The sequence below is a fragment of the Lissotriton helveticus genome, chromosome 1_1 (genome assembly GCF_964261635.1).
Source record: "Lissotriton helveticus chromosome 1_1, aLisHel1.1, whole genome shotgun sequence".
NCBI classification, from domain to species: domain Eukaryota; kingdom Metazoa; phylum Chordata; class Amphibia; order Caudata; family Salamandridae; genus Lissotriton; species Lissotriton helveticus.
The window spans coordinates 1,261,972,791-1,261,987,224 of NC_136057.1; the positions used below are offsets into that span (position 1 = coordinate 1,261,972,791).

Consider the following 14,434-nt stretch of genomic DNA (forward strand, 5'->3'; position numbering starts at 1 on the left):
TGAAATGTCCAACTAACTATAATGTCCCTGAAACCTGTGGTTTTTTCAGTGAATATATATATGTATGTATGTATATATATATATATATATATATATATATATATATATATATGTAAGCTCACAGGTTGCCCTTCAGGTTCGGGGAGCACTGCCAGGAACAACAATGCCATGCAGACTCAACAGTTCAGAAGTCGTGGCCTGACGCGTTTCGCTTCTTTGCTTTCTCAAAGGCCGTTCACTGCTTTCCCTCGGCAATGCGCGTCTCACTCAAATATGAAGATGCCGTCTGCTGATAGGCTGCAAGTTCCCACTGCATTGTGGTATTCGTAGTGAGTCGCTAATTTACCCTGGATGGGTGCCGGGTTCAGAAGATCCCTGATGTCTGCCCTGGATGGGCCCCCTGAACTGGAGAGTCAATAATATCGGCGTTGGTCCTCCTGAACTGAGCTGGGCGATTTCCCAACTCATCAGCCCGCTCAGAATTCAGCAGTGGTGCTTCCCCCGCGGCAAGGCATGCCGCGTTGTAAATGTAAGCTCACAGGTTGCCCTTCAGGTTCGGGGAGCACTGCCAGGAACAACAATGCCATGCAGACTCAACAGTTCAGAAGTCGTGGCCTGACGCGTTTCGCTTCTTTGCTTTCTCAAAGGCCGTTCACTGCTTTCCCTCGGCAATGCGCGTCTCACTCAAATATGAAGATGCCGTCTGCTGATAGGCTGCAAGTTCCCACTGCATTGTGGTATTCGTAGTGAGTCGCTAATTTACCCTGGATGGGTGCCGGGTTCAGAAGATCCCTGATGTCTGCCCTGGATGGGCCCCCTGAACTGGAGAGTCAATAATATCGGCGTTGGTCCTCCTGAACTGAGCTGGGCGATTTCCCAACTCATCAGCCCGCTCAGAATTCAGCAGTGGTGCTTCCCCCGCGGCAAGGCATGCCGCGTTGTAAATGTAAGCTCACAGGTTGCCCTTCAGGTTCGGGGAGCACTGCCAGGAACAACAATGCCATGCAGACTCAACAGTTCAGAAGTCGTGTCCTGACGCGTTTCGCTTCTTTGCTTTCTCAAAGGCCGTTCACTGCTTTCCCTCGGCAATGCGCGTCTCACTCAAATATGAAGATGCCGTCTGCTGATAGGCTGCAAGTTCCCACTGCATTGTGGTATTCGTAGTGAGTCGCTAATTTACCCTGGATGGGTGCCGGGTTCAGAAGATCCCTGATGTCTGCCCTGGATGGGCCCCCTGAACTGGAGAGTCAATAATATCGGCGTTGGTCCTCCTGAACTGAGCTGGGCGATTTCCCAACTCATCAGCCCGCTCAGAATTCAGCAGTGGTGCTTCCCCCGCGGCAAGGCATGCCGCGTTGTAAATGTAAGCTCACAGGTTGCCCTTCAGGTTCGGGGAGCACTGCCAGGAACAACAATGCCATGCAGACTCAACAGTTCAGAAGTCGTGGCCTGACGCGTTTCGCTTCTTTGCTTTCTCAAAGGCCGTTCACTGCTTTCCCTCGGCAATGCGCGTCTCACTCAAATATGAAGATGCCGTCTGCTGATAGGCTGCAAGTTCCCACTGCATTGTGGTATTCGTAGTGAGTCGCTAATTTACCCTGGATGGGTGCCGGGTTCAGAAGATCCCTGATGTCTGCCCTGGATGGGCCCCCTGAACTGGAGAGTCAATAATATCGGCGTTGGTCCTCCTGAACTGAGCTGGGCGATTTCCCAACTCATCAGCCCGCTCAGAATTCAGCAGTGGTGCTTCCCCCGCGGCAAGGCATGCCGCGTTGTAAATGTAAGCTCACAGGTTGCCCTTCAGGTTCGGGGAGCACTGCCAGGAACAACAATGCCATGCAGACTCAACAGTTCAGAAGTCGTGGCCTGACGCGTTTCGCTTCTTTGCTTTCTCAAAGGCCGTTCACTGCTTTCCCTCGGCAATGCGCGTCTCACTCAAATATGAAGATGCCGTCTGCTGATAGGCTGCAAGTTCCCACTGCATTGTGGTATTCGTAGTGAGTCGCTAATTTACCCTGGATGGGTGCCGGGTTCAGAAGATCCCTGATGTCTGCCCTGGATGGGCCCCCTGAACTGGAGAGTCAATAATATCGGCGTTGGTCCTCCTGAACTGAGCTGGGCGATTTCCCAACTCATCAGCCCGCTCAGAATTCAGCAGTGGTGCTTCCCCCGCGGCAAGGCATGCCGCGTTGTAAATGTAAGCTCACAGGTTGCCCTTCAGGTTCGGGGAGCACTGCCAGGAACAACAATGCCATGCAGACTCAACAGTTCAGAAGTCGTGGCCTGACGCGTTTCGCTTCTTTGCTTTCTCAAAGGCCTCTGGACAAATCCTCAAAGCATATCTGAATGCGCAGTGAGTCGCATCCAGGGTAAATTAGCGACTCACTACGAATACCACAATGCAGTGGGAACTTGCAGCCTATCAGCAGACGGCATCTTCATATTTGAGTGAGACGCGCATTGCCGAGGGAAAGCAGTGAACGGCCTTTGAGAAAGCAAAGAAGCGAAACGCGTCAGGCCACGACTTCTGAACTGTTGAGTCTGCATGGCATTGTTGTTCCTGGCAGTGCTCCCCGAACCTGAAGGGCAACCTGTGAGCTTACATTTACAACGCGGCATGCCTTGCCGCGGGGGAAGCACCACTGCTGAATTCTGAGCGGGCTGATGAGTTGGGAAATCGCCCAGCTCAGTTCAGGAGGACCAACGCCGATATTATTGACTCTCCAGTTCAGGGGGCCCATCCAGGGCAGACATCAGGGATCTTCTGAACCCGGCACCCATCCAGGGTAAATTAGCGACTCACTACGAATACCACAATGCAGTGGGAACTTGCAGCCTATCAGCAGACGGCATCTTCATATTTGAGTGAGACGCGCATTGCCGAGGGAAAGCAGTGAACGGCCTTTGAGAAAGCAAAGAAGCGAAACGCGTCAGGCCACGACTTCTGAACTGTTGAGTCTGCATGGCATTGTTGTTCCTGGCAGTGCTCCCCGAACCTGAAGGGCAACCTGTGAGCTTACATTTACAACGCGGCATGCCTTGCCGCGGGGGAAGCACCACTGCTGAATTCTGAGCGGGCTGATGAGTTGGGAAATCGCCCAGCTCAGTTCAGGAGGACCAACGCCGATATTATTGACTCTCCAGTTCAGGGGGCCCATCCAGGGCAGACATCAGGGATCTTCTGAACCCGGCACCCATCCAGGGTAAATTAGCGACTCACTACGAATACCACAATGCAGTGGGAACTTGCAGCCTATCAGCAGACGGCATCTTCATATTTGAGTGAGACGCGCATTGCCGAGGGAAAGCAGTGAACGGCCTTTGAGAAAGCAAAGAAGCGAAACGCGTCAGGCCACGACTTCTGAACTGTTGAGTCTGCATGGCATTGTTGTTCCTGGCAGTGCTCCCCGAACCTGAAGGGCAACCTGTGAGCTTACATATATATATATATATATATATATATATATATATACATATATATATATATATACATATATATATATATATATACATATATATATATATATATACATATAATCTTCCAGTATAATTCATAAGTACAACCCAACCAATACTAGTTAACAACAAACAGGGTCACTTTTGAGCAAAGGGCCAATATTGCTTATTTGGGAAGAACAGTCAGCAGATCTGGAAACTTCACTCAAGTCATAAAATACCTCCACGAGAAGGCAGTGCATGTATTAGTTACAAGCCAACTAGGAGGATAATGTGTGATTGGCGTATACCAATGACAACACCAAATGGAAATCCAGCTAAACAGAAAAATGCACATTCTGTCTGCAACTACTGTAGATGCACAGACATGGGCCCAACATGGCCAACCAACCAGAACTAGGCTGTCTGGGGCTTTGTTATGTATACGGTGCACTGACATGGTCTGTGCTGCAGCGCCCCTTTAATTGGGTGTGCTGGGCACAGACCTGGTCAAGGTGCCCTAGTGCGTGGTAATGTGCCTCCCCAAGAGCAAGTGCAAACTCGCGCCAGCCCTGAGGGCAGTGCATTAGTGAAAGACAGACTAGCTGTTTAAAGCAGTCAGTTCATCTTTCACTTTGTAGGTGGCAATGCTGCTTGCCGTTGCAAGGGGGACAGTGATGGAGTGCACTGTCCTTAAGAGGGAGATGTGGAGATTATTTGGATTACCCACTTCCAAGCGACACCTTAGGTGGTTTGCTGGCTGTGCGTCACCTGTTTGTATTAGGCCTGGGTGGTAAATTCCGTTCCACTCGCAGAATTTGCGGAATTTGGGTAATTTCGCATTCTGCCTAGAACACGAAATTGCCCAAAATTCTGCGTTCTCCAACTTCACAAAATGTTTTGCTTGTTCGCGATCTCAAAATGCGTGTTCGTGAGATATTTCCCCCCGAGAATGCAAACAGCGATTGTGAAAAGGGAAAAAACATTGCAAACAAGCAATTGCGCGTGTTCGCGGAATTTCTGCGTGTTCGCGGAGATTTTTTACCTTTTCATGGAGATTTGCGTAACGCGATTACAATCAGCAATAACAAAACTAAACTGGTCCTCGCCTCTGGACAAATCCTCAAAGCATATCTGAATGCGCAGCAGCGGCCAGTGCACGTAAGAGCGGCCTGGCGGAGTGGTGGGGGCGATTTCGACAGATGACGACGACGAGGGAAAATTAATTATCAATTTAATTTCCCCTAGTGGTCATCTGTAGAAGCTCTCCCCCCCCCCACCACCCCCCAAACTCGCCCCCGCCGCTCTTACCTGCCCAGGCCGCTCCTGCTGAAGGGGCGCACCATCCCTGCATATAAAAATGGAAACTTCATGGATGCTAGAAAGTACTAAAATAGATGCACAAGCAGCAATCCTACAAAACTGTTAGGAATCCTTTTTATTAATAGAGAATTTTCACATTATTAATATTAGAGAAATCCTAATCCGACTCCAAAAAGCATTTCTTGCCAACCACATGTGCCTCCTCCACATATTAATAGGTTCATACATCCTCAGACCACTGAAAGTGAAAATGTTTGCAAGTGTTGTTCCCTGGCAAGCAACTTTTGACTCGAATTGGTACATACCTTTCTGACATCTCAATAGTGATGTTTGGTATTTACCTTCATCAGAAGAATGACGATAACACAAGAGATGATAAGTAAGTGGTAAGACAGAGGTGCAGCTTAAGTCCCTTTCTATTCAATATCTATATGAATGACATGACTGTCCCCTTACAAGAATCAAAAGTTCTGGATTGGTAGTAAAGAATATAAATCGCAGCCGCATACCAAAGGGTGATGGCAAATCAGAGGTTTTATAGGAAAAAATACAAACAAAAAAATAAATAATTGTTATGCATAAATGGGAAACCAGTCGACAAAACGAAACCCAAGGAGTTTGGAATAAAATAAAACACCTAAAATCACACTGAAGATATAAAGTCTCTGTACCAAAAGCCTGTGAGAGTGGTCTGTGCTTTGGAGGCCAAATTGTCACATATAATGCGGGTCACAATTATTTTTGAAACTGCGGTTAAACTTACATCACTCTATATCAGTGCACTGTGAGGTCCCACCAAAATTCAAGATTACATAGAGCGTGACACTACCCCTCTAGAAAACCTGCACTTTCTTTTCTTTAAATAACTACTCATGGGATTCCTAAACACAGCTAAGACAACAGCCAATGCTGTTTAATATAGGGAAACAGCCTACAAGTGTGAGGAACAGGAACAGCAAATCTTTTTGGTTAAAAGCCTTAGAAAGTAGTGAAGCAAGAAAGGAAAACTACTTGTAGCAGTCTTAGGGGCTTATTATGAGTCTCGGCATTATGGTCTTCCAACTGCCCTATTACGACCAGGGCAGTGGGGCCGCGCTGGGACCACCGCATTCGCCAGCGATCCCTGGCAGTGGCTCTGCGGTCTTGAGGCCCTGATATTACGAGTTTCTTCACCGCCAAACTTTTCATGGAGGTGCTACAGCCATGAAAAGCAGTGGTGAGGAAACAAAGCGGGAATTACAGGGCCCCCTTGTGCCTCTGCGCCATGGGGTGCACTCAGGGGGGCACATGATGTGCCCCCTGTGTGCATGCACCCCAGTACCTGCACAGCATGGCCTGCAGCAGTCCATGAAGTGTAGGTACTAATTTTGACGTTCCCATTGCAGTGCCTATTTCAGAGGCACCACCGTGAGAATGCCAAAGAACCGTCCGCCAGACAGGAGAAAACTCCTAATATGGCGGGTGGTTCAAATATGGCAGAAGCAGGACGGTTATGCTCCCGCACCTTCTATCAAATAATAACGCCCAAAGACTTTCTACACACAAAGGAGCTCTGATAAGTGCTGACTAGAAGAACAAGTAAATGCAGAAGCACACAACCTTGATCTGCGGTTAAAAGCCAAAACAATATGATAATATTGCAAAACAAAAGGTAATTCTACAAGCTTCTAGATAGGAATTACACCCTAATAACATATCTGCTCACAGGGAAACATCCACTAAAGCTGTTGTGACCTGGACCACATCTGCCCTCAATACAAGAAAATGCTTTCCTCAATGCTAAACTGCATGGTTATGACACTATCATGTTAATATGCTATTATACAAATGATGGAAATGCAGCATAGCTTAAAGGAACAAAAATGTTTTCATTCCTCATGTGTATGTTAAAAGTAGAATGTTATTTATAATAAGGTGCTGCTTCTGCATAAAGAACTGAGCCTCAGGGCCTCTGTGATTCTGTCAGTGTTGACAACAAACCACCAGAGACGCACTATATAAACTCACTGCTTAACTTTGCAAATGGTTGCAGGTGATGAGCAGGGCACTCATTTGTGAGGACCGAGATAAATTTTTTTCCATCAAACTTTGGCTGAGAGCAACTGAATCGCAGAACAAGAGAGATAGGAAAAGTTGGAAAAAGCTTGGAAACAGTCACTAGCGGGAAGTGTGGATGAAAAGGAAACTGCACAATTCACATAAAGAGACAGGAAGAGTAGTGCTGTTAATGAATGAGGCATCAGGTGTATTCAAGACTAGGAGGCGTGTCTTCTACATCCCTGTCATTAGGCATCTCCAGCGGTGAGCTCCTATAAAAAACTTTAGGCCTGTGTTTTTTTTCCAGCTTAAGCACTGTGTATTCTGTCTGATTATCAATTAGTATAATTGTTATTCTGTGTTGAGATATGTGCTTGATTTGAATTGCAGGAGCTGATTGCATTTGGGGTCAGCAACATATTCTGCGGGGGGTTCCGTGGATTTGCAGCCGCCACTTCGCTGTCTAGGTCAGCTGTTCAGGAGAGCACAGGCGGTAAATCACAGGTAGGAAACACAACTTTTTTGTATAAATTGGTGTATCCTTTCAGGGAAAGAAAACTCAAAAAGAATTGAAGCTTGAGGGGACAATTTATTGATATAACTATTGACTGTAAACGCAAGGCAAAGAAAGATGGTTCCGTCAAAACACTGAGGTGAGGCCCCCAATGGATACTTGAATGCACAGAAGCCATTCCAAATCAACCACTCCATTTTGGGTGTCTTAAGATTAGGCAGGGCCTGGAAATGTATGCTTTAAGATCAAGGTGGGTGGGTGCAGTAAGTGGGTGAATGACCACCACAGCGTGGGTGAATGACCACCAACCAAGTGCAATGGATGTTGCAATAAATGTAAGCTTTCACTGCAATAGAGTGCCAGTTTCTCTGAAGCCTTTGGCCTTGTCCTGTTCCTAGACTTACTATGATAGTGGTCATTCAGTTTACGGTATGTTCAATGTGAAGGATGCTTCCTAAGTAATCGCCCCTAGCACTTAACTGCTAATAAGTGGTCATATCCGAGGCAAGATCTGAACTCCTTGTGTTTTTATCAAAGTATATGATCAGGATTTACATGTCTAAATCATATAAATTTGTAGGAGCCGAACAAAAGGAAATATTTTCAGGTTTTTTAGCTCAATTTTCTCATGGGGATATGAAGGAAGGTTTAAACTGTATCAAAGAACCAAGAGGCACAAGTTGCCAACTCTTTTCAAGCATTTTGCACATGACCCCTCACAAGGATCCATGATATCACTGCAAGCCTTATTAGGAGTTTAGTGTCTTTGTAGGATACATCCTCGCGGGTAAATATAAATACATCTTTGATTCATTGCATGCAGTTGATGAAGACATGTCAGTTGGAAAGAGGCTTTGACTTTCTGAATTGTTCTATGGAAAGGCAGTACATCATCAACCCATATCAATGGTATCAACGGGGCAGGTGTGACCGGTAAAGGTAAGAACAGTGGCGGGGTGGGGGAGGAAGGGGGGAGTCGACAGACCGAATAGGGAAAATAAAATAAATAAATAAAACCACTTACCTTGCGCTCGCCGCATCGCTAAGTCGGCGAAATGGCGAGCGCAAGGTAAATGGTTTCATTTATTTTTTATTTTCCCTATTCTGTTGCCTGTTGAATGCCCCACTGCCCCATCACTCTTACCTGCACTGGCCACCGCAGAAACCGGGTAGTAGATATCAGTTGCATATCTAGGTAAAGAATATGGCGCTGCATGAGAAACCGCTGCTTGAAGATAACTGTGTACTCTTTCAGATTGCAGGACTCATCTCAGCTCTAATCGTGATGATTGTCACTCTGGCCATCGGATTCCTCATTGCACCTTTACAAAAGGTACATTTTCTTTTTATTTTTTCTTTAATATATCTTTTCGTTACTTTCCTTCTGGACTGTTGTTTTCCACTTTGATGTTGTTCAATGTGACATTCAATGAGGTTACATGACTTACATGCACTGAGTCGATCCATGTAGGTGGATAATTTGCCAACATTGGATATCAAAGGTCTCTCTAACTATTAACATATTAACTTCATCTGCAGCTCCTGGCACTGAAGTCAAACACAAGCATACTTTGGCAGGAAAACACTGACAGGACCTTAAGCAAGCTTTCACAACCTCTAATCCTCTTTATTAGCAAGCTGATGTGTGCCAAGAGCTCTCTTCATTAGCCATACTCCTAATTTTGCCAGCATGCCTAAGTCAGGAGACTCAGCCAATCATCCCACAGAGAGAATGAAAGGAACACCCAAATCCAGCAAAACTACATTCCTTGGTTGTATAAAAAACAGAATCGAAAATCGCATTTTAAAAGAATCGTCTTGCTCTCCCAATTTCGATTGGATCAAATCTAGCAACCACAGTGGCCCCATACAAGTCTTGGGCTGTTACTGTTGTTAATTAGGGAATCTCAGTTTGGCACTAGTGACAAGAGAATCAATATTTACAATATCATAAATACTTTCTTTTGGAGAACTGTGCTAGTAATAGCCCCTCGTGGAAATGTAAGGAGCACTGTTTATCAGTCAGAAGTGCAGAGTGTTCAGTCTCAGTGACTGGGAAAGAGCCTCCTTCACTTAGTTTTGTTGGTTCTTGATTTTAAATCATACATTTCTCACACCCTCTTCAATGGCTGGTTCGAGACTTTTTTTTAAATTTCTGATTTTCAACATGTCCAAGAGTACTTTTGCAGAAAGTCTCATATTCGTTGCGTTTTGTTATCACAGTTGAAAGGGTGCTTCTAACAAAAATGTGTATTTTTCTCCGCTGGAACGTTTGAATTGTGAAGCATAATACATTTCTCAGTTTTCCATTAAATTAATCCTTAATGGGCTATCAGTCAATATATTAGTGTTATTAAGTTAATCTAAAAATATATTCTAAAAAACATATTGTCTGATTTAGTATCTTGTGGTAACTGAAAGGCCTGGAAATTGTGTAGGAGACTCTAAACACATAATAAAATATACCAGCTGAATTTCAGACACAATACTATTCCAATAGTACAGGAAATCCATCGTGTGTATTCTACTCTTTAGGTAGAGTTTGCACCAGGAACTAGCATATTTTAAGTTACCACCAAACTGTAAATGCGGCCCAGAATATTATAAATTCTGAACATTTTGAGATTTTGCATTTATTCTACGAGGGAGTGGCTCCTTCGCTGTGAAACAGACCTAAAACAGATTGTCTCGAGAGTGGGTTAATCTATAGGACAGCTAACATTGTCATTCAATAGACCTGGCTCCTTGGGTTTAATTCACAAAGAAAGTTGTAAATCTGCAACCACAAATCTACAACTGTGTGTCCATTGCGAGTTATGACTTTATGCAAATCACAAAATCTTTACAGGATTTGCCTGGAAACCTGCTTCAGTTGCCCCTTTCAAACAGTAATCAAGAAACACTTTCTAAATTAATTTTGTGCTTTGGTGGAAGTATTTCCTCAACATGTAATTGCACTATGGTACATTTAGGTCTAGTGGCAGCTTAGTTTCTTTTAATCTCTAGGCCTATAGTGGAGAATTATGTTCAAGACTATTGGGGTGTGATAAAAATTAGTGGTAGCTATTCACTAAGATTTGATGCATTGAATTAGAAGCCACTTTTGTTCCACTACAATAAACAAGCAAAGGCCTGCGTGGCCTTAGATAAAGTTCCTTCATCTGAAAGCAATATGCCCAGAATTCATAAGGTAGGTTATTCACTCTCCTTTTGCCAAGGTCGCTGCTCTTTGTGCTACACAGCATCTTGCAACAGCTCTGCAGTGCTGTACTGAATCTTGCAACAACTCCACTATACAGTAAGATCCTGTGTCACGGAGCGTGTTATTGTAGCCACACTGCACATGCCACTTATATCACAGGGTCACAATACACAACACACCACATTATTACTGATGCAATGGAAAATACACCATAGACTTTGCAAAATTACTTTGACATATTCACCTTTTTCTGGTTGAAACATTATGCGCAGCGCTCTAGTCCTTATTTTGCAGGATTTAGGACGTTTTAGAGCTGTTTTTGCATTTTTCTCCTTCAGACACAGATTTTGATATCTGGTCTCTATTATCGAATTTTAATCTACTTTGTTAAATCGAAACATGGTAAAATTGATTTGGGGTTTTTGTACCTAAATGTGTATTTCTAATACAAGATTATTCCCATGAAACGTTGTTCTATTGAGTGAAGTCTTAAATTGCATATTGTCTTAGTATGTTTTTCTATCAATTAATTTAGTTTAATGTAATAAACCTCAGCCTCCTTTAAAATCAATAATTCTCAAAGGCAAATACAGCACTGAACATATCTTTGCTGTAGTTGTGCTTAAATGGTTCCAAAGCAGTACTGCATGATGCTGCATGATGTATTTTTGTATTTCATCAGTTTCTGAATAAAAAGTTTTTTTTCTTTAAATAATTATCTAATATTAGCCAGTTAGGTTGGTGCCGCCAGTGTTTCACTAAAAGATACTTAGAGAGAAGGAATCACAAAAAATGGACTCAATTATTGGGCAATTAGTATTTCTTATCAACAGTATTTTGACAATGATAATGATTTCTCTCTATCCTTAGTCTGTGCTTTCCGCTTTGGTTCTGGTCAACTTGAAAGGGATGCTGATGCAATTCACTCAAGTTCCAATTTTATGGCGAAAGGACCGAGTTGACTGCGTGAGTAGCCTTTAGATTTGCCCTACTACATTGCTTCATGTTGCTTTCGCTCCAGTTTACCAGCCACCCTCGATTCTTTCCAGCTTAAAAGCAGCCATTCTGACCTAAACATCTACCATCCCAGGAAAAGTATAATGGCTTTTTAGGTGGGAATTCACCAGTCAGGCCCCCCCCCCCAATGCCCCCGCCGAGCAAAAGCAATCCAAAATAGAGCCTGTTTTCAATGGTAATTTTATGAAATCATTTTATGGCTTGTCATTGGCGGCATTGTTGTACCTCCCTACCACTGAAAACACTTCCATGACTTCCCATACATAGATACACGCATCTCTTTAACAGCGCTGTGCAAGGTCCATTGAGCTATTTATTGTACTGCCCGCCATTAAAAAAAAAAAAAACGGGAAATTATACACCTCCTGGGACGTTACTCTCTATGGATCAGGATCAGCTAGAGATTATACAGTCATCAGTGGCGTATAAGGCGGGGTGTGGTGGCGGCGCACGTTTTGGGGGCAGCAAATGCAGGAATCGCCAGCACCCCCACTCCCACTCTTACATGTGGTCGGATTGGAACGGCAAATTTAAGGACCACCACGGGCAGCCAAAGGTCTAGCTACACCAATGGCAGTCATGCCTTTTCCATCCTGGCACTGCCTCTTTGAAAGTTGTACCCTCCCAACATTGAGGAGCATCCATCAGCTGTTTGCATTTTGAAGTTTGTAGTCTGGAATATAGAGTAGGGAATTCTGGCCTACTAGAATTTCATAGCCAAAAGATCAAGGAACAAACTATCAAGACAGGTAGTGCATATTGCACTTAAAGCACAGATGTACTATTCTTGACTCCATATCTATGTACAATAAAAACATATAGATATTGTTAGGTACGTAGACGTGAAGCAATGTAATATAAATCTGTCCCTCCCTATTTGCACTTACCTGTTGATATTTTTGTCCTTGACATGTTGGCAATAATATTGTGGTAAACCGCTATTCCCTACTGTGTACCTCAACCCAACTTTAAAGCTGACAAAAGTCTGTCTCTTCTCCAGATATCTTGATTAGTTCTTAATTTGGTCAGATGCATAGTTTTTCGTTCTTAGTGCTAAGAAAACCCTCCGAGGTGTACAAGCCATCTAGAAATTACCTTTAACATGAAGACTTTGTCAGAATACAGATATTTAAGTGGACCAAAAGGTGTAATTGTGGTGGACTGGTGCATTCTACCTGTAACTCTTTATACTAGATCGCACATCTATTGTGCATCATTTATTCATCCCCTAAGTTCCCAAGCGGTTTGATTTCACATGTACTGAAGGAGAAGACCCTGCAAGAAACAGGGGTGTTCGTGCGTGGGGTTTGGGGAGACCTTGCATTGGATACCTTTTGCACAGGTTATGTAGTATTATATTCAGGTGGGGAAAATGTCCACCGACACCTTCTGTTAAAGTTTCATTCAGTCCCCCATAAGAGTAGTTATTTGCCTATGGGTCCTACCATTAAGGGTATTTATGCCTGTTGCCTTTAACAAATGTTTTTCATAAGGACCGCTGTCCCCTCACCCTTGGACTAATCCTGCAGAGACTGACCTCTGTATGTCTGTAATGAGGGCACTCTGGGAGGCCTTTTGCCTTCACTTTTCCTGTGTGGTACTCCCTAAAGTGCTCTCAATATGACAGCATTCTCCAGGTTATGTCATTGTGTTCCTCCTGGCTAACTCTGGCTAACTGGCATAACAGGTATAGGCTAAGAGAACTAAGACAGGAAAAAAACAACACACTGGGCGCTTATGCACAACTTCAAAACACTTCCCACACAAGCCAACCTTCAACTCAACCCACATCCAACCAAATACTCTGGCATGATCCAGAATGCTACCTATCAGCTAATGCACTAAAGCGCTTCATCGGGGGGTATGAAGTGCAATATAAATACCATTATAATTACATTTACAAATTGTTCTAGCAAGTTGAAGTGTAGTGACTCTAGATTGTACGTTGTCTTCATGTGGTGCAAGTGGTGACGTTATATGCTTTTTCCGCAGATTGTGTGGGTTGTGACCTGTATTGCTGCAATTCTACTTGGCCTTGATCTAGGACTTGCGGCTGGGGTAGGATTTGAGCTCCTGACTGTCGTGTTCCGCGCACAATTGTAAGTCAGTATGCACCGTGGTGTCTCCATATTTTCACAAAGCATATTTGTACCTCAACCATCTCAGTGCATTTGAGAAGTCTCACTGTAGTGGAATAATAATTTCAAAAGCTAGGAATAGCCCATCTTTATTAACAGTATGCGGATTCTGTTTTTTAGCAAAGTGAAAAGAGTTCAAGATTACATTAAAAACTTCCTTTCTTTGTACATTTAGTCCCTCAAAATTTAGAGTCTCAACCATTTAACTCACACAACTCTTACTACAACAATATGCATTCAACCTTTATTGCCTCTTTTTCTATCTCTTCTTCTTAGTTAATAGAGTCTTTTGACTACATAGGCAGCCACACTGTTGCATGGACATCTATTGGGAGGATCCAGCCGTACCAGCTGCTACACCGGTTTTGCACTATGTTGACCTTGACACCACCCTAACATCTCCTGCTCTCAGTGGTCTTGAAGGGAGAGAAGGAGTCTGTTAGGAGACCTCGTTTGGGATGACTCAAAAAGTCATCTTTGCTTTCTATAATTTTAATACCTTGCCTTTCCCCATAGACCACCAACTAAAAACATGAGGCTTTTGAGGTTTGAAGGGTGGGAGAAGAAATGAATACATTCAGAGCCAAACTGGGAACCAAAACCGACCCTGGCAAAGTGCTCGACCGGCCCCTCTACCCCCAAGGGGTTGTGGGTGCCGCCGAGCTCTTTGCCAGGGCCGGTTTTTAGCCGATTTAGTTACAGGGTTGATTCTGCAGCAATGCTGCAAAAACGGCCCTGTGACAAAAACGGCCCCCAGGGTCCACAAAC

General features: G+C 44.1%; 1 protein-coding gene across 5 annotated transcripts in view; it reads left to right on the plus strand.

Annotated features, from left to right (window-relative positions):
- LOC144822512 (chloride anion exchanger-like) overlaps positions 1-14,434 on the plus strand; it is a 113,626-nt gene that overhangs the window by 48,687 nt on the left and 50,505 nt on the right. For all 5 annotated transcript variants that reach the window (XR_013608632.1, XR_013608633.1, XR_013608634.1 and 2 more), the window contains exons 10-13: positions 7,186-7,299; positions 8,565-8,642; positions 11,382-11,477; positions 13,521-13,627. Coding sequence is in view for 1 of the 5 variants with exons in the window: in XM_078680141.1 (XP_078536267.1) it covers positions 7,186-7,299; positions 8,565-8,642; positions 11,382-11,477; positions 13,521-13,627 (395 nt within the window). In the remaining 4 variants the exon portion in view is untranslated. The remainder of the gene's footprint in view (positions 1-7,185; positions 7,300-8,564; positions 8,643-11,381; positions 11,478-13,520; positions 13,628-14,434) is intronic.